At 44.0% G+C, this 24,991-nt stretch overlaps 1 protein-coding gene across 2 annotated transcripts; it reads left to right on the top strand.

The window, feature by feature from the left end:
- Nucleotides 1–583: 583 nt before the first annotated feature.
- On the top strand, nucleotides 584–23,512 carry LOC124134617. Of its 2 annotated transcripts, XM_046499547.2 has the most exons (13): nucleotides 584–716; nucleotides 1,006–1,158; nucleotides 5,295–5,362; nucleotides 8,764–8,890; nucleotides 13,379–13,507; nucleotides 14,768–14,785; nucleotides 16,899–17,125; nucleotides 19,090–19,235; nucleotides 19,791–19,930; nucleotides 20,517–20,610; nucleotides 21,036–21,198; nucleotides 23,050–23,094; nucleotides 23,349–23,512. In XM_046499547.2, the coding sequence occupies exons 1-12, from the start codon at nucleotides 635–637 to the stop codon at nucleotides 23,053–23,055; spliced, it is 1,353 nt and encodes a 450-aa protein (XP_046355503.2). In that variant the 5' UTR covers nucleotides 584–634; the 3' UTR covers nucleotides 23,056–23,094; nucleotides 23,349–23,512. The 2 variants fall into 2 exon arrangements, with proteins under 2 accessions (XP_046355503.2, XP_046355505.2); XM_046499549.2 differs by lacking the exon at nucleotides 5,295–5,362.
- The last annotated feature ends 1,479 nt before the right edge of the window (nucleotides 23,513–24,991 follow it).

Raw genomic sequence — 24,991 nt, 5'->3', positions numbered from 1 at the left:
ATTAATATTACTAAAACGAAATATGTTACATCATCCAACACTTATTTTTACCAAGAGTCGAATTAAGTCCTTGAAAGCTTCGTAGAAAAGAGCATGCTTGATTGTACGTCAAAGGTTATAAAATTGTGAAGTCATACAGTGTTATGGAGAGGTTTTTGTCACTCTGAATCACTCAGATCTAAATATGAAACAGATGAGGCGGTTTCACGGGTACCAACATCGTATCTTAATGGCGTTAGTGTTGCCCATTTTGGACATTCCTCGTCAGCCTGTCCATTCTTTAGGTAGCAATTCTGAACCTGAATGCGTCAAAACATCACACTGACTCAATCTATGGCACTATGACAATGTAAAAGACAACAATCACTCAATATATATGGCTTACGGAAATATGTCCCGCCAAAAAGGCAATGGCGGTTTATATATTGTCGAACACATATGCAGCCACGTAAAAGTGGGTTCACATTTTCTTCGAAAAAGGAAATGTCACAATCCGCTATAATAGCAGTGATTAACCACGATCCACTGTCTGTATTACACTATATATATCGGTGACATCCGTTTCCTGCCGTCGGTTAATGACAGCTACATGTATTAGTTTATGTATGGCGATAGTTCAGCACTTTGTTCGTAGATGTCGATAGAAATGGAGGTTGTTTTTCTGGCTATGCTTCTTCCCTTGCTAACCAACGCCGCTAAAACTGGACGATTCCAAGGTATGATTTAAAAAATATATTTGCCTGCCAAAAAACACTTGATGCTTAAACAGTAATCTTTTTATTGCACACACAATCTCAATTAGAAGTCTCCTGTCCACGCCAGAATATTATTCCAAACATTTATGCAGAACATGTTTTTCGCTTAACTGTATATTCACTCATTTATATATAACAGTATTAGAAGTGCTTTATGTTGGGGTTTAAAACTTAAATTTGTCATTGGGATGCATGATATATTTGAGCTATGATGACGTCAGTGGACATTCAGCCAAGTTCCTTTTATCAGAATGTCCCGAGGGATGGACATGGGTGAATAGAAGCTGCTACAGATATGTGGAAGAAGAAGTTGAGAGGTACACTGCTCCAGACAGGTGTCGAGAACTGTATAATGCTTCCCTAGCAACGATTGGGAATATCAAAGAGAATGAAGCCGTCAAAGGTATGTTGAAATGTGCATTCCATTATACATGATATGGCATGATGATGTCACTATAATCGTCAACACATGATGATACAGGACCCGTGAAGATGCGGGCAAGAATACATCTTCAGCAACCCATGCTTGCCGGAAGAGGCGACTAACGGGATCGGGTGGTCAGGCTCGCTGACTTGGTTGGTGCATGTCGTCGTATCCCAATTGCGTGAATCGATGCTCATGATGTCAGTCACTGGATTGTCTTGTCCAGACTCGATTATTTACAGAACGCCGTCATATAGCTGGAATATGTCCGGCGATATACAACAAACAAACAAACAAAAATAATGATACAGATGTACTTGTGCAACACGTTGTATATTTGATGGTGCTCAATTGAACTGGAGTAAAACGACAAAACCCGTTCTATAATCATAAGAAATCTCGGCTAAAAGCACAGTCCTTTGTAAGATTCCGACCATATCACAAGCATGTGTTTATGAATCACTATCACACAGTAATAGAAACAGGTGCTCGGGAAAAGTGAGCGTATCATGCCCCACCGGTGACACTTATCACAAACACATGCAAAGGCAAGACAAATACAAACACGGGTACAAATCGAGAAAGGTAATTGCATCCGACAAATTTTGACAAGAGTCATGTGACGCCAAACCTTCGTAGAAACCTAAGTGCAGCATGATGTTAAAGTTAGCGCCGTCAAATCTAGAGATAACACAACTCTAAATTGAAAACAAATTATCTTTGTATCCATTTTATTCTGAAAACAATTAATACATAATCTCTTTGCTGTTACTCGAAAGTGAAGCGGCACGAAGTAAAAAACGATACTGGAGGTAAAACTTTATTCCTGACAACAAATCTTTTTGTGATCGATATTCATTGCCATCTCCGTCAACCACCAATGGTAGGATTTGGCAGGAGAGGATTTTCAAGTCCACTAGAAAACACTCCTACCTTCCAAAAACCACGAAACAACAAATGTTCCGACATCGCTGCAAAGTCACAACATAGGCACGAACCACGGTGGCGGGGCACAGCTGTCACATGTCTTTCACATGCTGGTGTCGAATGTGGTGAAATTAGGTAACTGACAGTCCTCAAAATCGAAGAATCCCTCGTATACAATGCCTGCTCGTCTGTCAGCCTGGGGCGGTCTGGTAGCCTAGTGGTTAAATCGTTCGCTCATCACGCCGAAGACCCGAGTTAGATTCCCGACATGGGTGCAATGTGTGAAGACCTTTCTGGTGTGATATTGCTGGAATATTGCTAAAAGCGGCTTAAAACCAAACTCACTCACTCACTCGTCTGCAGCATAAACATTGGCAGTCATACTCAATTTCCATTGGCAATCACGCTGTACCAGCAGGTTCATTCCCATTAAATCTGCAGCCTAATGTTCATGAACTAAAACATAGATCAGGGTTGTCATCTGGCTTCATGTAACTTGTCAAAAGCACGACTCGTCATGGCATGGCTGAAATACTGCCGATGTGACCCTAAATCTTAACTCACTCACTCACTCATTCAGAAGCACGGACGGTCAACAACAACATTGGCAGCCATTGACAGTGGTGACGAGTAACCGCGATGTAGGTCAAGTTCTGCCACATCCCAGTTAGAGGTGGAGAGGCATTTATTTTGAATTTTCATTATTTACTGGTGATAATTGCGAACTAACTAATACGAATTACACATTTAAATTAAATAACTGAATATGTAAAATTTGTTCAGCATATTTTTTTCACCATTTCTACAACCTGTCACTCCTGCAATGGGAGTTGATGCGTCGCGCTGATTTCCAAGAATAACCTTTCGCCTCTTTTCCCAAGAAATGTCCAGGAGAGTCAAAACAGTGCAAATATTCAATAGGCTGCGATGAAACTAAAACATATATCTTTGGACTCAGTTTTGAGGGTTATTTGTCAACCCCTTTTGCAAACTAAGTTTTGAACATGATTACTGCAACTAGTCGGTGCTATGAATATTTTTATGTTTAAGTTAAGTGATGTTTGTTACATTTATAACTACCTGTGACCCCTTTTCGGAATGTTCTAATAAAGCGGACATTTGTACCTAATTCTAATTTGGCGCCCCGTATCGAAAGCGCTCTTGCCGTCATGGAAGAGTGAGGATAAACCTACTGTGGTTTTACATTTGAAACCTGTCGCCAAATTAAAATAATTGCGACTACATCAATTTTCAATACAGAGGTTTATCTCGTAAATATGGTATTTCTCCATTTTATAACAGTTGATGTAACCTTCAAATGTACATAACAATTCTAATTTGTGATGTGAAACCTCTGATTGATGCCATGGTAGGATTGACTTCAGAGTATCGACTCTACCTTCGCTAATCAAACCGAAGTTCGTTATAAGCATATATAAGCATATATACAAGCGAATGGGCGAGGCCCAAAAATAGTTCGTTATTTCCTCCAGTTCGTTATAAGGGTGTTCGTTATCAACGTAGTTTACTGTATACAGCAAATGGCCGGGACCAAAGATTAGTGTGTTATATCCGTCAGTTCGTTATAAGCGTGTTCGTTTTACACGTAGTTTACTGTATTTAAAGACAGTACTTGTTGTTACCCTGCCCCGCGTTCGGCATCAAGGGGATATAACAAGGACTGGTCGGCTCGGAGTCAATTTACTGTGTCTGAGTAGGGGTATCCGTGTTAAACCGCGGCTGTATATCGACTAGCACCATGCAACCGGCATATGTCTATGTCGGCATATGTCGGACTAATACAAGCAGCCACACTCACGTGCATGCACGTTGGTTGCTACCTGAGTGAAATATTCTTGAAAGCGACGTTAAACCCCTTTTCACCTCATTGGACATACATGCACGTACTCACATATACACCGACTTTGAAACAAGTTCACAGACTGCCACTTCAGGCGATAATAGAGTACACACATTCGTGACCAACTCGTGTTATTCCGGGAAAAACCGAATAGCGACTCGTGCCCCAGTCGTGGCCATTTATGCGACCGGGTTCCGTCTTAGCGCAAACGGGCATACCTAAAACAATTGGCAACTCGCTGCTAATGGTTCACACATTTTCCCCATATATTATATACATTTCAGATACAATTTAAAGCACATCGGGACGTGTGGAATTATACAGTATGATTGAACACATTTAACTGTGTCTTTGGTATATTTTTAGATGCAAGACATATGTAAAATGAAAAATTATTTCTGAGGGATTCTTTGACGAAGAACTTGAAATCATACGAGCATTCTGATTGGTTGGTCATATTTTCGCACATAACATTCATCTATAGGGGGACGAGTCTTCTTGCAGGCTACGGAAAGGGGCGAGTGGTGACGAATGAGAGTACACAATCATCATTACAGTGTTATACGGATACAGCACCTGAATATCTCTCTGAGCTCTTGGACAAACAAACACCTATCAGATATCTCCGCTCTGACAAAAAAGTTCTTAAAATCCCCGCAACCAGATTGAAGTCATTTGGTCAGAGAACCTTCAAGTTCTTGGCCGCTTCACTATGGAACCAGCTGCCACTAGAACTGAGACTGTCATCCTTCCACCTTTCAAGAGTGGACAAAAAACACACCTGTTCCATAAATAGTACGGCCTCACATGAACTGTGTTCATTATATCATGCCTGGTTTATGAACTCTGTTTCGCTGTGAGCTTCCACTTGTGAATGGAGGTGAGGTGAAATGGGGTTTAACGTCGCGTCCAAGATTATTGCGCTTATATAGCGACGTGCATGCACGTGTATGTGTGTGTGTGGCTGCTTGTACTAGTCCGGACTGATGCCGATTTATAGTGCTAGCTCACTGAGATACCATGCCGCAGTTTAACATGAATACCCCACTCAGACACAGTATACTGACTGTTTTAGCCCCTTAATGCCGAGCGCCAGACAGGGTAACAACAAGTACAATCTTTTAACGTCTTTTTGTATGACGCGGCCCGGGATCGAACCCTGGACCTTCCGCTCTCCGGGCGGACGCTCTACCACAAGACCACGGAGGCGGTCACTTGTGAATGGAAGTCATACAAATGTACATACACATCCCCCATGAACGTACTCTCTAGTTATACATGCATGTCCCTTTCAACAAACAACTTGTGTCATTATGATTATTTCTAGATCTTATTCATGGTCACAAGGAGGCGTGGATCGATTTTAAAGGATATCGACGGAACAGCAAATATCGGGTGAGAAAAAAACCATCCTCAATCTGAGAATAGAGGCGCTTTTAGTTTGATATAGATTTAGCAACTATCTTACAATTGCAAGATAGAGTGAGTGAGTGAGTTGGGTTTAACGCCGCTTTTAACATTATTACAGTTATATCACGGCGTGTCAGCTTAATGTGATAGGAAAGCCCGAATTGATGAAGGTCTAAGACGTTCATCACTTCGGTGAAACCCACGAGCATAGGTATGGTGCCGACAAACCTAGAAACATAATCGGGGCGAACCGGGATTCGAACCCACAATCATAGGTTTCTGGCGTGCCCAAGGGACGCAACTCTGCACAGCGAATCACGGCGCCTTAGACGACTGGGCCACCCGTGCCCCCAGCAAAACAGAGGACACTCAAACTTTTCTGGCGTGGCGAGTGAATGCTTACTCACATTTTTACCTACCCCTATCTGTGTTTGAGATAGCCTTATAAATTTATAGCGCTTTAGAATAATTAGTATCACTTATTGCCGAAACAGATTCAATTGGCCAAAAGCAAAATAGTCGTGGAAATTATAGGAAATCATCAATGAAAATCAGCGATGCCATCAGGTATTAGCAAAAAGGGTTCTCCATTAATAAGTCTTTGAATGGCAGTGTGATAGTGATGCACATATGGAAAAGAATTTACTGATGTCAACTTCATTATTATAAGGAGCACAACTGAGTATTTATACTTACCCCTTTATCAGGTGAAGAAGTAAGTTTATACTCCGAAATGTTTTGTTCCTCATAATGAAAAAGTTGGCATCCATAAATTCTCTTCCTTACTCCATGTTTATGATATTATACTTTTACACCAAATGCACCTGATTTAGAAAAAAATAATAATCCAAACAAAAGGTGACACCATATAAGCTATTAGTGTAGATCAAAATGTCAGTTTGTTGAACTATGTGTACGACGTTATTGAAGTTATAAAAAATTATGTTTCTCGAATTGTCATAATTTCTACATATTAATGTCATCTTGATAAAACACTTGGATACGTCAGTCCAGCATAATGTGCGTCTTACTTTTAAGAAGAGACATGTCTTACAAGAGAAAATACGCTGCATCTCTCATTTAACAAGTACAACTGTCAGGTCTGACGATGCAGCATGATAATGATTTTAGATGCAGAAAAATGAAAGGAAAAGTCGCAGGAAATTAATAAATAAAGTATCAAAATTTACCCCATTTGATGAGTATATAAAAGCAACAAAACCCTTTTCATATTCATCACTGTGCCAAAAGCAGGGTCGATTGTACGACCCCGACAATATCATGTTCATGTGTCTATGAATCAGCCTAAAATAGTCACGTTACTAGCTCTTCCTCGACCCCGTCACAAACTCATGCAAAGGCTAGTCAATTCTTCTCCTGAAAAAAACACGGGTCTACGATAAACCGTTTTGAAAGCTTTACTGAGGCCTTGAATGTTATAACAATGATCAAACAGCCTCTGAGAGAGAGTCGTATGGCGTTTGAAATCTTGGTAGAACGAGCATGCTCGACTGTACCTCAAAAGGTAGACAACAAAGGCTTGAAATGCAGGCATATTGCTCGACATTACGGTGAGGTGAGGTGAAATGGGGTTTAACGTCGCGTCCAAGATTATTATATTATATAGCGACGTGCATGTACGTGTGTGTGGCTGCTTGTACTAGTCAGGACTGATGCCGATTTATAGTCCTAGCACACTGAGATACCATGCCGCAGTTTAACATGAATACCCCACTCAGACACAGTATACTGACCCCGAGCCAACCAGTCCTTGTTTTAGCCCTTTAATGCCGAGCGCCAGACAGGGTAACAACAAGTACAATCTTTTAACGTCTTTTGGAAGGACGCGGCCGGGGATCGAACCCTGGACATTCCGCTCTCCGGGCGGACGCTCTACCACTGGATCACGGAGGCGGTTCGACATTACGGAAAAGTTGACAAAGTTGTATGTCCAACATTATGTAACCTGAACCATCGCTATTCTGCATTTATTGCGTCGCACGCAACTATTGTCAACTGGATCACACCATACCGAACCCGTGAACATCCGGGTCAGAATATGTCTTCAGCAACCATGCTTGCCGTAAAAGGCGACCATGCTTGTCGTAAAAGGCGACTAACGGGACGGGTGGTCAGGGTCGCTGACTTGGTTGATGCATGTCATCGATCCCAACTACGTGGATCGATGTTCATGATATCAATCACTGGATTGTCTGGTCCAGACTCGATAATTTACAGACCGCCGTCAAATAGCTGGAATATTGCTGAGTGCGGCGTCAAACAACAAGCAAACAAACAAACACTACATATCGCAAATCACAGATAGAAGATTGTGAAGACTAACAAGGACTGGTGCACACTTACGAACTCCAAGTATAAACATAAACAATGTTAATATTGGATCGCTGAGATGTCACACATGCTGGCAAACACAAATATATGGATGGATCACTAAATATCAGTGATGACACCAGGTGTTCGCGAAAGGGGAAAGGATGCCCTGCTCTACCGGTAGCACCCGCCACTCGCACAGTTTGCATGAGTGAGTGAGTGAGCTGGGTCTTAACGCCGCTTTTAACACTATTCCAGTTATATCACGGCGTGTCAGCTTAATGTGGGAGGAGAGCCCGAAGTGATGCAGGTCTCAGACGTTTACCACTTCGGTGAAACCCACGAGCACGGGTATGGTGCTGACAAACCTAGAAACATAATCGGGGCGAACCGGGATTCGAACCCACAATCATAGGTTTCTGGCGTGCCCAAGGGACGCGACTCTGCACAGCGAATCGCGGCGCCTTAGACGACTGGGCCACCCGTGCCCCCCAGTTTGTTGCCTGACGCCGCAGCAGTACACTTGCCATGCGACGGCAGTTTTGTAAAAGAAAACCCAGACACTCAAGTGATTTCAGAGGTGAACATGATCTCACTCTCCGATACATAGTCAAATGATTTCAATCAACGAAACAATGTCTTTCATTGTTTTTTTTCATCCATGTCATGGCTACTGGTTTAAGATAAAATTGTCTTAAGTTCCAAGTAAGTTTAGACCCGTGAAGATGCCGGGAAGAAAAGGTCTTCAGTAACCCATGCTTGCCGGAAGAGGCTACTAACGGGATCGGGCGGTCAGGCTCGCTGACTTGTTTGATGCATGTCATTGATCCCAATTGCATGGATCGATGATCATGATGTCAATCACTGGACTGACTCGATTATTTACAGACCGCCGTCATAAAGCTGGAATATTGCTGAGTGCTGTGTTAAACAACAAACGAACAAACAAATAAAACATACGCAATCATTATATCCTAAGCGGAGTTCCGACCCTGACTTTTATCTTTAAACGTAAATAAAAATAACCAACTAATTCTCGTTTATTTTATTTTCAGTCTAGGTTTCATCACTTCGAAGGTTTTCCAGGACGCCGAGAAAACTGTGTAAAGATATTACAAAGTGGCTATTGGCGAAATTTCTATTGTGGTGATGAAAGCCCTTTTGTGTGTATGCGAAAAGCTGGTAAGAATCTGACGTCAGTACACTACGATCCATCATGTGCACTAGTGTATTTATATGTGCAAACTAGAGCAACAGGTGTTCTTTCCTGGGAACTGCATGGAAGATGAAAACATTGTTGACAGCATATCAACATCAACAGGTATTAAAACTTCAAAATAGATAACGACCTATACTCTTTTTTTAATGAGCAAAACATCATCAAGAGGAATAAATCAAACGTGTTTTCGAAATAGCTTTTTGGTTGTTTGAAGTTATTGAAAACCCTCTTTCTTCTTTCAATTAAATGTATGATAAGAGACGATGGTGGGCGTGTTGCGTGAAAAAGAAAATGTGTTGGAATCATCGAAGGCTTCACTCATTTTGGATTGTAGATTACCAAATCGAATGACTATCTGCCATCTGTACTGCACGTGGCCGCCGAGTAGTAGGATAGCAGGGTATACAGCGAGTCTGTACTACACGTGGCCACCGAGCAGTCGGGTATACAGCCAGTCTGTACTCCACGTGACCACCAAGCAGTCGGGTATACAGCGAGTCTGTACTCCACGTGGCCACCAAGCAGTAGGGTATACAGCGAGTCTGTACCACGTGTGACCACAAAGCAGCAGGGTATACAGCGATTCTGTACCACGTGTGACCACAAAGCAGTAGGGTATACAGCTTGTCTATAGCACGTGTTACCACCAATCAGTAGGGTATACAGCGAGTCTGTATACCACGTGTGACCACCAAGCAGTAGGGTATACAGCGAGTCTGTACTCCACTTGGCCACCAAGCAGTCGGGTATACAGTGAGTCTGTACTGCACGTGGCCACCGAGCAGTCGGGTATACAGCGAGTCTGTACTGCACGTGGCCACCCAGCAGTAGGGTATACAGCGAGTCTGTACTCCACTTGGCCACCCAGCAGTAGGGTATACAGCGAGTCTGTACTCCACTTGGCCACCCAGCAGTAGGGTATACAGCGAGTCTGTACTCCACTTGGCCACCCAGCAGTAGGGTATACAGCGAGTCTGTACTCCACTTGGCCACCCAGCAGTAGGGTATACAGCGAGTCTGTACTCCACTTGGCCACCCAGCAGTAGGGTATACAGCGAGTCTGTACTCCACTTGGCCACCCAGCAGTAGGGTATACAGCGAGTCTGTACTCCACTTGGCCACCCAGCAGTAGGGTATACAGCGAGTCTGTACTCCACTTGGCCACCCAGCAGTAGGGTATACAGCGAGTCTGTACTCCACTTGGCCACCCAGCAGTAGGGTATACAGCGAGTCTGTACTCCACTTGGCCACCCAGCAGTAGGGTATACAGCGAGTCTGTACTGCACGTGGTCACCAAGCAGTCGGGTATACAGCGAGTCTGTACTGCACGTGGCCACCGAGCAGTCGTGTATACAGCGAGTCTGTACCACGTGTGACCACCAAGCAGTAGGGTATACAGTAAGTCTGTACTGCACGTGGTCACCAACCAGCAGGGTATACAGCGAGTCTGTACTCACGTGGCCACCGAGTAGTCGGGTATACAGCGAGTCTGTACTCCACTTGGTCACCAAGCAGTCGGGTATACAGCGAGTCTGTACTCCACTTGGTCACCAAGCAGTCGGGTATACAGCGATTCTGTACCACGTGTGACCACCAAGCAGTAGGGTATACAGCTTGTCTATAGCACGTGTTACCACCAATCAGTAGGGTATACAGCGAGTCTGTATACCACGTGTGACCACCAAGCAGTAGGGTATACAGCGAGTCTGTACTCCACTTGGCCACCAAGCAGTCGGGTATACAGTGAGTCTGTACTGCACGTGGCCACCGAGCAGTCGGGTATACAGCGAGTCTGTACTGCACGTGGCCACCCAGCAGTAGGGTATACAGCGAGTCTGTACTCCACTTGGCCACCCAGCAGTAGGGTATACAGCGAGTCTGTACTCCACTTGGCCACCCAGCAGTAGGGTATACAGCGAGTCTGTACTCCACTTGGCCACCCAGCAGTAGGGTATACAGCGAGTCTGTACTCCACTTGGCCACCCAGCAGTAGGGTATACAGCGAGTCTGTACTCCACTTGGCCACCCAGCAGTAGGGTATACAGCGAGTCTGTACTCCACTTGGCCACCCAGCAGTAGGGTATACAGCGAGTCTGTACTCCACTTGGCCACCCAGCAGTAGGGTATACAGCGAGTCTGTACTCCACTTGGCCACCCAGCAGTAGGGTATACAGCGAGTCTGTACTGCACGTGGTCACCAAGCAGTCGGGTATACAGCGAGTCTGTACTGCACGTGGCCACCGAGCAGTCGTGTATACAGCGAGTCTGTACCACGTGTGACCACCAAGCAGTAGGGTATACAGTAAGTCTGTACTGCACGTGGTCACCAACCAGCAGGGTATACAGCGAGTCTGTACTCACGTGGCCACCGAGTAGTCGGGTATACAGCGAGTCTGTACTCCACTTGGTCACCAAGCAGTCGGGTATACAGCGAGTCTGTACTCCACTTGGTCACCAAGCAGTCGGGTATACAGCGAGTCTGTACTGCACGTGGCCACCGAGCAGTCGTGTATACAGCGATTCTGTACCACGTGTGACCACAAAGCAGTAGGGTATACAGTAAGTCTATAGCACGTGTTACCACCAATCAGTAGGGTATACAGCGAGTCTGTACTGCACGTGGTCACCAAGCAGTCGGGTATACAGCGAGTCTGTACTCCACTTGGTCACCAAGCAGTCGGGTATACAGCGAGTCTGTACTGCACGTGGCCACCGAGCAGTCGTGTATACAGCGATTCTGTACCACGTGTGACCACAAAGCAGTAGGGTATACAGTAAGTCTATAGCACGTGTTACCACCAATCAGTAGGGTATACAGCGAGTCTGTATACCACGTGTGACCACCAAGCAGTAGGGTATACAGCGAGTCTGTACTGCACGTGGCCACCGAGCAGTCGTGTATACAGCGAGTCTGTACCACGTGTGACCACCAAGCAGTCGTGTATACAGCGAGTCTGTACTGCACGTGGTCACCAAGCAGTCGGGTATACAGCGAGTCTGTACCACGTGTGGCCACCAAGCAGTAGGGTATACAGCGAGTCTGTACTCCACTTGGCCACCGAGCAGTCGGGTATACAGCGAGTCTGTACCACGTGTGACCACCAAGCAGTAGGGTATACGGCGAGTCTGTACTGCACGTGGCCACCAAGCAGTCGGGTATACAGCGAGTCTGTACTGCACTTGGCCACCAAGCAGTCGTGTATACAGCGAGTCTGTACTGCACGTGGTCACCAAGCAGTAGGGTATACAGCGAGTCTGTACCACGTGTGACCACCAAGCAGTAGGGTATACAGCGAGTCTGTACTGCACGTGGCCACCGAGCAGTCGGGTATACAGCGAATCTGTACTGCACGTGGCAACCGAGCAGTCGGATATACAGCGAGTCTGTACTCCACTTGGTCACCAAGCAGTAGGGTATACAGCGAGTCTGTACTGCACGTGGCCACCAAGCAGTCGGGTATACAGCGAGTCTGTATATCACGTGGCCACCAAGCAGTCGGGTATACAGCGAGTCTGTACTGCACGTGGCCACCGAGCAGTAGAGTATACAGCGCGTCTGTACTGCACGTGGCCACCGAGCAGTCGGGTATACAGCGAGTCTGTACTGCACGTGGCCACCCAGCAGCAGGGTATACAGCGAGTCTGTACTGCACGTGGCCACCGAGCAGTCGGATAGACAGCGAGTCTGTACTCCACTTGGTCACCAAGCAGCAGGGTATACAGCGAGTCTGTACTGCACGTGGCCATCGAGCAGTCGGGTATACAGCGAGTCTGTACCTCGTGTGACCACCAAGCAGTAGGGTATACAGCGAGGCTGTACAGCACGTGGCCACCAAGCAGTAGGGTATACAGCGAGGCTGTACAGCACGTGGCCACCAAGCAGTCGTGTATACAGCGAGTCTGTACCACGTGTGACCACCAAGCAGTAGGGTATACAGCGATGCTGTACAGCACGTGACCACCAAGCAGCAGGGTATACAGCGAGTCTGTACTGCAACTGACCACTGGAATGCCTTAAACTGAACTGATCGTGACTTATTAAAGGGCTGTTATTGTAAAGGATTGGACCTATAACATGATTCCTAATTTACATGCTCCCATTGAGTTGAGTTCATGTTCTGTTTTGCCCATACAATTTTGGTATTGGTGTTAGTCCTAAAAACATATTATAGTTTTACATGTCAGATTATTTAAGTAGGCTCATCTTTAGATACCTTAGCCGCGGTGGCTAATTTTTGTATTGCTCCTACACCTTTCCAATATCCTCGAGGGCTATAGTAAATTTTATCCGTGATTAATTAATATTGATGATTCTTTTAATACGAATGATCGTTGAATCGCATCATCATTTTTGCATAAAAAATCCCCCCCCCCCCCCCCCCCCCCCCCCCCAGAACCCCCATTACCACATATACGTTTGTAAAGTAAAGCCACGCTGTGTGTATTTTCAGATTGTGACCCTGGCTGGGGTGGGGATTCTTGTGATCGCCCGTGTCACTGTTACCTGAACTATAGCTGTTCGGGAACAACTTGTCCGTATGGGTGCCAACCTGGGTGGACCGGATCTTTATGTGTCACTCGTGAGTAAGAAGAAAATACTATTTGTTTGGCCAAGTTAAACTTACTACTCAACATATCCTTCGCTTTTTCATGACTACAATCTTGAATGGTTTACAAAAAAGTATTGAGTGTAAGTATTTAGTGATTGGGTTTAAGCACCAGAAATCGTATCTGTACACAAATACATATATGAGTGAGTGAGTGAGTTGGGTTTAACGCCTCTTTTGACAGTATTCCAGTGAGCTTGATGTGGGAGGAAAGCCCGAAGTGATACAGGTCTCAGACGTTTACCACTTCGGTGAAACACACGAGCACGGGTATGATGCTGACAAACCTAGAAACATAATCGGGGCGAACCGGGATTCGAACCCACAATCATAGGTTTCTGGCGTGCCCAAGGGACGCATCTCTGCACAGCGAATCGCGGCGCCTTAGACGACTGGGCCACCCGTGCCCCCGACACATATGGTAATGTACGAGGCCGACGGCACAATCTAACTGCCTTACTTCCGTACTTTGTGGGCGGCCGGGTAGCCTAGTGGTTAAAGCGTCCGCTCGTCACGCCGAAGACCCGAGTTCGATTCCCGACATGGGTACAATGTGTGAAGCCCATATTGCTGGAATATTGCTAAAAGCGGCGTAAAACCATACTCACTCACACACTTGCTCCATACTTTGTATGTCTATTGTAAATGAGGGGCGGTCGGGTAGCCTAGTGGTTAAATGATTCAGAGCTGTGTGCGTCCACTTTCTGGTTACGTATCAGACTCCCAGGGCGTATACTATTTTATGACTTGGACCATTTCATTTCATGAACTTACTTAATCATTTATCACAAAAATCAAAACTGTAAAAATCAAAGGTAAATCAAGTCGCTTTGTTTAACTTCCGGTTTTGCAGATGTTATTGTGTGTTGGACGTTGATTACATACCAAGGGGACGTAACTCCAACCTTTCTCGTCGATCAGAGCCCGGATGGCTTCACCTGGTCCTGTACAATCCTGCGTAACAAAAATCACTGCAATGCAATCATGTCAGAACTATTCAATTTACTTTGGGAAAGATCGTATGTTTACAATTTTGATGAGGCACCTGTCCATGTATTGGGCATGGCCAACCCAAGTAGCTTAGTCGAGTTTAAGTGACGCCCAAATTAATTTTCGAACATATATGTGTTAACATATTAATATAACTAGAGTTTGAAACTGGTGGACATTTGGAAATTGTACTTGAATTGGGGTTCATAGTACAACATACTTACGCTTACATTTATCTTTCAGCCCGAGAAAAAACTAAAGGTAAGAATAGATTTTCTATCCACCAGTCTCTTTCATTTTACAAATGCTTATTTTTGCGTTTCAATGTTATTTCTTCACGATTCCCCTCTGACTACAGTTATTGTTCATGGTACAAATTTTCATAGATGACATAAAAGTTTTATTGATAACAACTTCTGGTTCATTGCATTTAGCGACGTTTTGTTGTTGATTCTAACACCGTAATCAAACTGGAGTTACCAGTTGCATACACTGATCAAGTGGCATACCTTTGGATACTAGCGATTACTAGGGTAATATAAGGAATTGTCTACTCGAACCTCGCAGTCGTATCCCTCATATATGTCAACAAATGCTCACACTTTGATTTGGGGCGGTCGGGTAGCCTAGTGGTTAAAACGTTCGCTCTTCACGCAAAAGTCCCGGGTTCGATTCTCGACATGGGTACAATGTGTGAAGCCCATTTCTGGTGTCCCCCGCCGTGATATTGCTGGAATATTGCTAAAAGCGGCGTAAAATCTCACTCACACCGTGATTTACCGGGAATGCGCACGGGAAGGGTGGCTGAAAGTTCTGGTCCTTACTATGAAGAGGGGCGGTCGGGTAGCGTAGTGGTTAAAGCGTTCGCTCGTCACGCCGAAGACCCGGGTTCGATTCCCGACATGGGCACACTGTGTGAAGCCCAGTTCTGGTGCCCCCCGCCGCGATATTACTGAAATATTGCCAAAAGCGGCGTAAAACCGTAATCACTCACTCACTACTATGCAGATGCATAGTACAACCTTGACAGTTTTAACAGTATTAAGCACAAGACGTACCGTGCTTACACGTTGTAGTTAAAGCAGGTAGACAACTAGCCAGGATAAGTCTGTATGGACAAAATTGCCTACAGCGCTGTCATCAAGTAACTCCAACAGACGTCCATGTAGAAATGGTGTCAACTTTAGGAATGATGTGTCTTCCCTTCCCACTGTAAAGAGATGCGCAGTGGTGATCAACTTGGGAGGACAAAGCATTGAAGATGACCGTTTACCATCCACACCTTCAACTGACACCACCAAGGAAAATAATCTTGGATGTGACGTTAAAACGCATGTCACCTCACCTCATCTCACATCGTTTTGAAGCAGACCCAGCTGATTTCTAACCATGTATAAGACTTTGGTCCACCACTCTCAGCAAGACATACAACAGTCAAAGCACTGGAACCATCTAACACCCCCTATTCTGTTCCTAGTCTCTTCCGTCATCTGGCAATCTGATGGCTATGGATTTTGTGGGATTCCAAATGAATCCTATTGGTGGAAGGTCAGACCACTTACAGACAATACTCAGCTAATCTGTGTAGCCAGCTGCGTGAGAATATCAAAGCTGGAAGTCCCGGAAAACTCACTGAAGCTGTATTAACCCATCAGGACAATGCACCGTACATGACTGTGGCTTTGAACTCTTTAAACACCCTCCATATTGACCAGTTTGCCACCTTCAGATGACCACGTCTTTCCAAATGTGACAAAAGATCTGTTAGGCAGGCATTTTTCAGCTGAGGATGACGTCATTGTTGATGTGGGGCATTATTACACCACCAGGAGGCATTCTATACCAGTGGGATCCAGGCAGTCGAGCATCATTGGCAGAAGTGTGTGGACATCGAAGAGGAAAATGTTTCAAAAATTTGTAGGAACTCACTTTTGTGACTCACTCCGGATGCTACAAATGAAATATATCTTGCTTCTCTGCTTGTTTCATTAACTAATGGACGATAACCTGGAACCAATCCAATGATAAATATGAAATGTCAAGAATACGCTTGTGATAAATGTGAAATGTCTTTTATCTAATAATTCCTTTCGAACTAAAAGTTCTCTGTCACTTTGTATCTCTAACTCAACTCCTCATACTTTAATTGTTACTATTTTCTAATGTTTTTGGGACGCATTTTAACCTTATAACAGAACCAACTCCATCAACGTAGTCCATCTAAGTTTGTCACATAACTTTTCAACCACCCTCCGTACGCGTAATTCTTCATCCAGTCCTCCACCCGAGGGTCACGGTTATCTGCTCTTCAGTCAGTCTATGCTGTCAATAGAGTGATGTTATAACATTTGTACCTTGTTTTATATGATTTCAGTGTCATACTACTGTATGAAACAAAGGGAAGGAGGCTACTCTCTGATGGTTTCCTTGATCCGGTGGGACCTCAGCTCAACCTACAAAAGAATTGGAGCAGTGAACGCTGAAGGGGAGATCAGTCCTCACTGTTTGAAATATCATAAAGTCATGCATGGTGAAAAGCGTTTTAGTGTTCAAATTCAAAACGTGTCAGGACTTTTGAAACCAGCTTGTCCTGCAGAAACAGTAAGAATGTAATATACTACTGACAAAAAATAAGGGAACTGATGAAATGATAGTGATGGCATTATGATGATAAATGTCTGTAAAATTAATTTCGGGCGTGTAGATCAATATCGGGGGTGTACACCATGTTGGGAGATACATATACGACACCTTAATGTCATACTGTTGATATCCCCGACAGCGTCATACCAAAAGACGTTAAAAGATGGTATTTGTTGTTACCCTGTCTGGCGCTCGGCATTAAGGGGCTAAAACAAGGGCTTGTCGGCTCGGAGTCAGTATAATGTGTCTGAGTGGGGTATTCATGTTAAACTGCGGCATGGTATCTCAGTGAGCTAGCACTTTAAATCGGCATCAGTCCGGACTAGTACAAGCAGCCACACAAACACACACACGTTCATGCACGTCGCTATATAGGTGCAATAATCTTGGACTCGACGTTAAACCCCACTTCACCTCACCTCACCGCATACTGTTGATTAACTTGTGAACGGTTGCCCATGACGAGCTACTCCAGGCTTGGCCACGTTGGCAGGTGCAGGGTCTCTGGCGTTCACTCTCCGTCCGAGAACATCACACAGAAGATCTATTGGGGACATATGAGGGGACTGTCAGTATGCCTTCTCGTCGGAGATTATCGGTGACAACCTGGACTCAATTTGGTCTGTCACTGTCATCTCGAAGTTCAAATTGTTATGCGAATAATTCTAGCAAATGGAACATCAGGACGCAAAATTTCGTCAACATATCTCTGACTTGTCAAATGACCATTCACAGTAGCCAACAGTGAAGCTGTCATGTGTGATACTGCCCCACAGTATGACGCTACTACCCTGTTACTTGTCATGATCATTTGTTGCCCTGGCATATCGCTCGCTGCTGCGTCGCCAACAACGTTTTATGCCATCTGTGAATCGGGGGCAAAACCGTCTGTAAACATAGTTTAACCCTCTGAAAAAAACCCTCGGCATCCAGAGAGTTAACGCCATAGGCGTGCAGCACATCCCTGGTGTTGCCTGGCCCACCCCGTTCTTCCCACCTATGGTAAGCTGTTAGGGTCACACCCTCTCACAGGACTCCTTACTTTCAGGCGAGCTGCGTAGCGAAGGTTTTTAATGGTAGATGTTGATGCCTTCCTGTTATTGAAAGGAATTCTCTATTGATAACAGGATCAGATTTGAATCTATTGCCTTGTGCAATCAATGTAATGAGACAATATTGTCTAGGTATCATTTTTCAAGACCTGCTACGCCACGGTCTAATTGCAAGCCCACCCATTTGAGGGTGCTTGTACCACATTCGAGAAATTCGGCAACTTAGGATATTGATGTCCCCGCCTCTACCTTAACCACAATTCGCCATTTTGTCTGTTCATTGAGGCACTGTCTCAGAGGCATTCTAAGCGTGTGCATAGCTAAATAGCATACCCTCAGGCGAACACTCTTTGGCTTCTGTGTACACGTGCATCATGTGTTGTTCCTGCATGATGTGAAATTCCACTGGATCAGATGTTGCCTAGAGAAGCAACGCCATGGTATCAAATATGTACACCTGAACGATAACAACATTCAGACCATTTGTTCCCTAATTTATATTTGTCTGTAGACTATATATATAAATATATACAGTCTAAAATCTTTTTTATATCAGTTTTAGACATAGTACTTTAACTCTCATAACAGCTCTTCAGTGTAACTGACAATGACATATGAATGACGTCATACTTGTGATGACGTCATAAATTACAACTGTGATTATAATGTATTTACACAATTCAGCGACGACGCCAAGTAATTTACGTTTTGTAGGGATACATTTTATATATATCCACAGAACATTAAAACAACAGTAGCGTGTATACAATATGTTAACGATCAATGTCGGGTATATGGGAACACATCACGGGTAGGGGTGAGTATGGGATCTTGCTATGTCTTCCCATTCATTGATTCACACAACACCAGGTTGCTGATGGGATCCTGCGATGGACGTTCAAACTTCAGAAGAAAGAAGGTATAGAATCAGTTGAAGATGAAGAACTTCAAGTCCAGTGTGATCTGTCTGAAGCTGATGATGCTACACATGATTCTGAGAGTGTTGTGATGGAGAAGTAAGTTTCCCAAGCCCATTTCAGTCAAATCTTCTTTTCATTGCCTGACAAATGCAATCGAAAACATGATAGTATTAGAAAGACACAGTAAGCAGTAAAATGACTATTCCCGAAGGTAATGTGGAAACGTTTCCTTTGGGAATAGTACGAAGCCGACCACAATGACAGCTGCAGTCTCGGTACCTTTTTAAATTATGACAATAACGCAGCTGCCTCTTTTGGAAAAAAGACTAAAGACGGTGCGTCAAAGACCAGGTTCACAGATACCCCTACTACCCAATTGGATGAATAGTTATACCCAGTTCATGTGGGAAAAAAATACATTATCGAAATATATTTTGTTATATTAACCTTAACTTCTATTTTACTTGGGGCGGTCGGGTAGCCTAGTGGTTAAAGCATTCGCTCGTCACTCAGAAGACCCGGGTTCGATTCCCGACATGGGTACAGTATGTGAAGCCCATTTCTGGTGTCCCCCGCCGTGATATTGCTGGAATATTGCTAAAAGCGGCGTAAAACCATACTCACGCACTCACTTTATTTTACTTGTTTCAGCATTCGGGAGAGATCCTTAACTACTGCCACACAGACACGAGTCAGTGTACGGACATACATAGCATACCCTGACACACTGGAACCAGTCATAAACGTCGACCTTGGTGATCGTGTCAGACTGGTGGCCACGCTTCCTGAAGGTTTAATTAAATCATTCATGAACTTATGCGTAGGGATAACATGAGCCACTGTCTGGATTGTTACAGCAAGCAGTATCTAGGAACGATTGAAGTCTTTGACTTTTTTGTGGATAGCAACTTCTTTTATTCTTGTACGACGTTTCAGAGCTACTGCTTGCTTCTTCATCCGGTGAATGCCTAGTAAATGCATTGAGTACTGTATAATACCAGTCTCAGATAATTAATATATAGTACTCTATGCATTTACTTAGCGTTCACCTGATGAAGGAGCAGTAGCTGTGAAACATCGTACAGAGAATAAAGTTGCTATCCACAAAAAGTGTTATGTATTCTGAACGAATGCTTTGGGAAGATTTAGTCTACTGTTGTACATGTTGACTTATATAATCATATAGTAAGCTGACCTTTTGAGGAGACTGAACTATTTGTGTGAATTTTATAAACTACAACAGAATGGTTAGGTATAGCTGTTGAAGATGCTGATTGATGTTTTAGTTTGTTTCTGGCGATATTTTGGGACATGTGCATTTGTCGTCTATTTCCGTGGATTGTTCTCCAGCTAAATTTGTCCATCTTCGTGTATCAGGGGACGATGTCGTCAATCCGTTCTTTTACCCTCGGAACTGTCAAGCTGTATCTCCAGATAGGAAGGTTTCCATACAACTAATCGACTTCTATGGGTCTGTATAAAGTCAAGTATTTGAATGGTAATGGTCAAATGTAGAATAAAGTCGGTGGTGCAAGGTATCAAGATCGGCATTGAACTCTAGTGCGACAGATGATCTCCCTCTTCTCAGTATGTGCTTTTGAAGCGTCAAATCATTGAAAGTATAATTATCGCCCTAAACGTTGACATTTATTTTCCCCCTAAATGTGTTAGCAATAAATGTGCTAAAACTCAGCATCAGTGTCATTTGAAAAATGTTTACTGACCTTTCGTGCGAACCTTAACTTTTGCAGCTGTAGCATCTATAGACATTTTAACGAGTAAGTCAAGGCCGTGTGTAGGTGTATAAGTGTACGGTGAAGTACATCGTTCATTGAAGGCGGTATTTCTGGTGTTCTAGTGTCTACATATGCTGTAAGTTTGGTTTATCTATTTCAGGTGTAGTGAGAACTCGGACATCGGCTTTGGAACACTCAACCAGAACTCTGGCGTATTCCAGTCGGATATATTTCCCATGTTTCGGCCTTTGGGCTACACCGAGGTGGTGTTCACTTGTACTCTTGTAGTACCCTATTTACACCATGTAGCTCCTGAGAGTTTGGTTAGTGATTGTTTCTACTGACTTAGTTGAAGATAAACCTACTGTTCAAGGTAGTCTAATTGTAAATTAAATATATCTTATTGTATTTTGGAACCGAGCGCTTTAGCATTTGCAAGAACGCGATAGGTTTATCTCCATTTTACCAAGACAACAGCGCTTTAGAAATTGTGCTCTCTTTGAACGCCTCCTTTCACATGGCAACTTGGCCAGGCATCTTGGAGCGGCGTCACAGGTAGTGACAGACATAAAATTAAATAAAACATAAAGATAAGTTATATATATTCTTGACCAGTTCAACATAATGGGTAAAACAAAATAGCTTTGCAAAAACACACAGATAAAATAACCCTTCAAAGATATATATTAAATTTCATTGTTGCATATTTGCACTTCTTGGACTCAACATGACATCTTGCATTGTAATGCTGGCATTAATAGAAATAGGGGCAAAAACCGCAGAACTGATGCATTTCTAAAAGGGGTAAGTGTTTTAGTTTGTGAGTACCCGACCGCGTCGTACCAGAAGACGTTAAAAGACCGACGTGATATTTACTTTGTTTGTGTTTAACGCCGCACTCAGCAATATTCAAGCTATATGACGGCAGTCTGTAAATAATCGAGTCTGGATCAGAAAATCCAGTGATTGACATCGGGAGCATCGATCCACGCAATAAGGATACAATGACATGCATCAACCAAGTCAGCGAGCCTGACCACCCGATCCCGTTAGTCGCCCCTTACAACAAGCATAGTCGCCTTTTGCGGTAAGCATGGGTTGCTGAAGACCTATTCTACCCCGGATCTTCACGGGTCCAGTGATATTTACAAATTGATTGAACCCAGAGGACCCGATCTGTAAAAATGAGTCCCTTGCACAATCTCAATCCCAAAGGAACCACTGAATACCGCCGTTTTTAGCTGAGTGAGTGAGTGAGTGAGTATGGTTTTACGTCGCTTTAGCAATATTCCAGCAAAATCACGGCGGGGGACACCAGAAATGGGCTTCACACATTGTACCCATGTCGGGAATCGAACCCGGGTCTTCTGCGTGACGAGCGAACGCTTTAACCACTACCCTACCTGACCGCCCACCGTTTCTAGCTGAAGAGTCGGCATTGTACGACAGGAGAGTCTCAGAGACTGTAGATTGTTGTGACCGATTGTCTTTATGCCCTGACATAGTGGCGGGAGTGTGTTGTACTTAATTGTGTGTGTCCTGAAATAAATGTCATCCTATTTGAGGGGGCACGGGTGGCCCAGTCGTCTAAGGTATGTCAGCTTAATGTGGGAGGAAAGCCCGAAGTGATGCAGGTCTCAGACATTCACCACTTCGGCGAAACCCACGAGCACGGGCATGGTGCTGACAAACCTAGAAACATAATCGGGGCGAACCGAGATTCGAACCAATAATCAAAGGTTTCTGGCGTACCCAAGGGACGCAACTCTGCACAGCGAATCGCGGCAGCCTCAGAGTGAGTGAGTGAGTTTGGTTTTACGCCGCTTTTAGCAATATTCCAGCAATATCACGGCGGGGGACACCAGAAATGGGCTTCACACATTGTACCCATGTCGGGAATCGAACCCGGGTCCTCGGCGTGACGAGCGAACGCTTTAACCATTAGGCTACCCGACCGCCCCCGGCAGCCTCAGAGGGTTAATATTGTATAGTTTACGTTACGTCACGTCACGTTATGTTATATATACAGTACATACCCTCAACGATATAGTGATGGAATTGGGGGATTGATTTTAATCCTATCAGGAAGTCGTACAATGAATAATGTCATGATGTTATACAGTGAAAGCTGAATTCGCTTATCATGTTCACGTTATTACTTTCTTCCACTGCAGTGTTAACGTCGACTGGACAGAGTGGCGTACAAGTACACTGGAACGGTTAGTCCAGAGCGAGAACATAGATGCCACTCATTATTAACAAGAGATAGTAAATATGTAAACTGAGTCCCATTGTAAACACGAGCCTGTACGGACGTATCACAAACTCCATTATAAACTAGGGGCTGTAAAAATATTTAATATTTCATGGATTTATGCATAGTTTTACATTTTAGAGCTGTGGTTCAAAATTAAAGGACTCGTATTTTATTCAACCTGTATAAATGTCTACGATTAGATCTTGTACATTTCAGGCGACAGAACCAAAGCTATCATGGTCATGTCAAGAACCAAGAAGGAGCAGAAAGCAGGCTGCTGTGCCTGAGGATGAACCTGCATAGACATCTGTTCAATATGGTCCTGTCTGACATTCAATTTCAAATGTCTGTTTGATTAAAAATAACACTTGTCAACCCTGCGTCTTCTTCGAGTTCTACATATATACCTCCTTTAATGATGTCTCACTTTGCTCATATGTCATTCGTGAGGCATTTTATGGCAGTGCTGGAGATCTGCAGGACGTACAGAAATCTATTTGGATGCTGCTGGTTGAATCTGTGAGGGAATGAGTGAGTGGGTTGGGTTTAACGTCAGCACCATACCTGTCCTCGTGGGTTTCACCAAAGTGGTTAACGTCTAGACAGATCTCAGACTTGCATCCTTCGAGTTCAAACTGAAATACTGTACATCATTAAAAGCATTTCACTCACTCACTCTTCGAAGCAAAGCCGTTTCAAACTGTCGCCTCAATACATTACTAAAGTACATTCTAAGTCATCCAACGCTAATACAATTTTGTTTTAAACCTCCTTATATAGAACGGTTCACAATAAATCAGGGATGGTTCGACCGCTAGGAATTTTGATTACATTGAAAATCATATAACGGCTGCAAATATTTATCTCAATGCCTGATCTTGTCTTCTTCTCGTTGTCAGCTTGTCAGGCCGGAAGTAGTTTTTTGCCCTTGCTAAGTGAGTGGATGTGTGGATGTGATGGTGTGTTTATGAGTGGGTGAGTGAGTGAGTGAGTGAGTGAGTGAGTGAGAGGATGTGTGGGTGTGTGGATGAGTGAGTGAGTGAGTGGATGTGTGGGTGTGTGGGTGGGTGGATGAGTGAGTGAGTGAGTGAGTGAGTGAGTGGGTGAGTGGGTGTGTGGTTGAGTGGATGAGTGGATGAATGAGTGAGTGAGTATGGGTTTACGCCGCTTTCAGTAATATTCCAGCAATACCATGACGGTATCAGACATGGGCTTCACACATTGTACCCGTATCTTGAATCGTGTCTTCGGCGTGACGAGTGAAGGCTTTAACCTCTAGGCTACCCCACCGCACCCAGAAAATCAGACATAAGTCAAGTATTATATCAACCAAAATACATACAAGTTGGAAAAACATCCAATTACATTACACATGGTTCCAAAGATGGTGGCAACGTTTCCAGTGCCACTGTCATTGGATCCAAAACTCAAAACCAAAACCATTCCAGATTACAATCAGCACTCACCGCTTCGTCACAGCTTTGGGGTACATGCAACAGCTGTCTAACTGTAAACAGTTCATAATCAAGCTTCTGTTGCTGAAGGTCTGGTAGTAGTAGTAGTAGTAGTAGTAGTAGCAGTTAGTGTGAGTAGTAGCTGTGGTATTGGTTGTAGTAGAAGAAGTGATTGTAGTAGTTGTGGTATTGGTAGTAGTAGTAAGTAGTTGTAGTAGTAACTATTATTATTAGTAGTAGTAGTAGTTGTGGTATTGGTAGTAGTAGAAGTAAGGAGCAGTGATAGTAGTAGTTGTAGTAGTAGAAGTAGTAGTAGCAGTATACGTAGTACACGTAGTATACGTAGCAGTTGGTGTCAGTAGTATTAGTAGTGATAGTAGCAGTTGTGGTATTGGTAGTAGTAGT

Source organism: Haliotis rufescens, unplaced genomic scaffold (genome assembly GCF_023055435.1).
Source record: "Haliotis rufescens isolate VD_foot unplaced genomic scaffold, xgHalRufe1.0.p SCAF_2, whole genome shotgun sequence".
Classification (NCBI taxonomy): Eukaryota; Metazoa; Mollusca; class Gastropoda; order Lepetellida; family Haliotidae; genus Haliotis; species Haliotis rufescens.
Note: the sequence above shows the minus strand (reverse complement) of the source record. Positions and strands in the feature narration are given on the sequence as shown.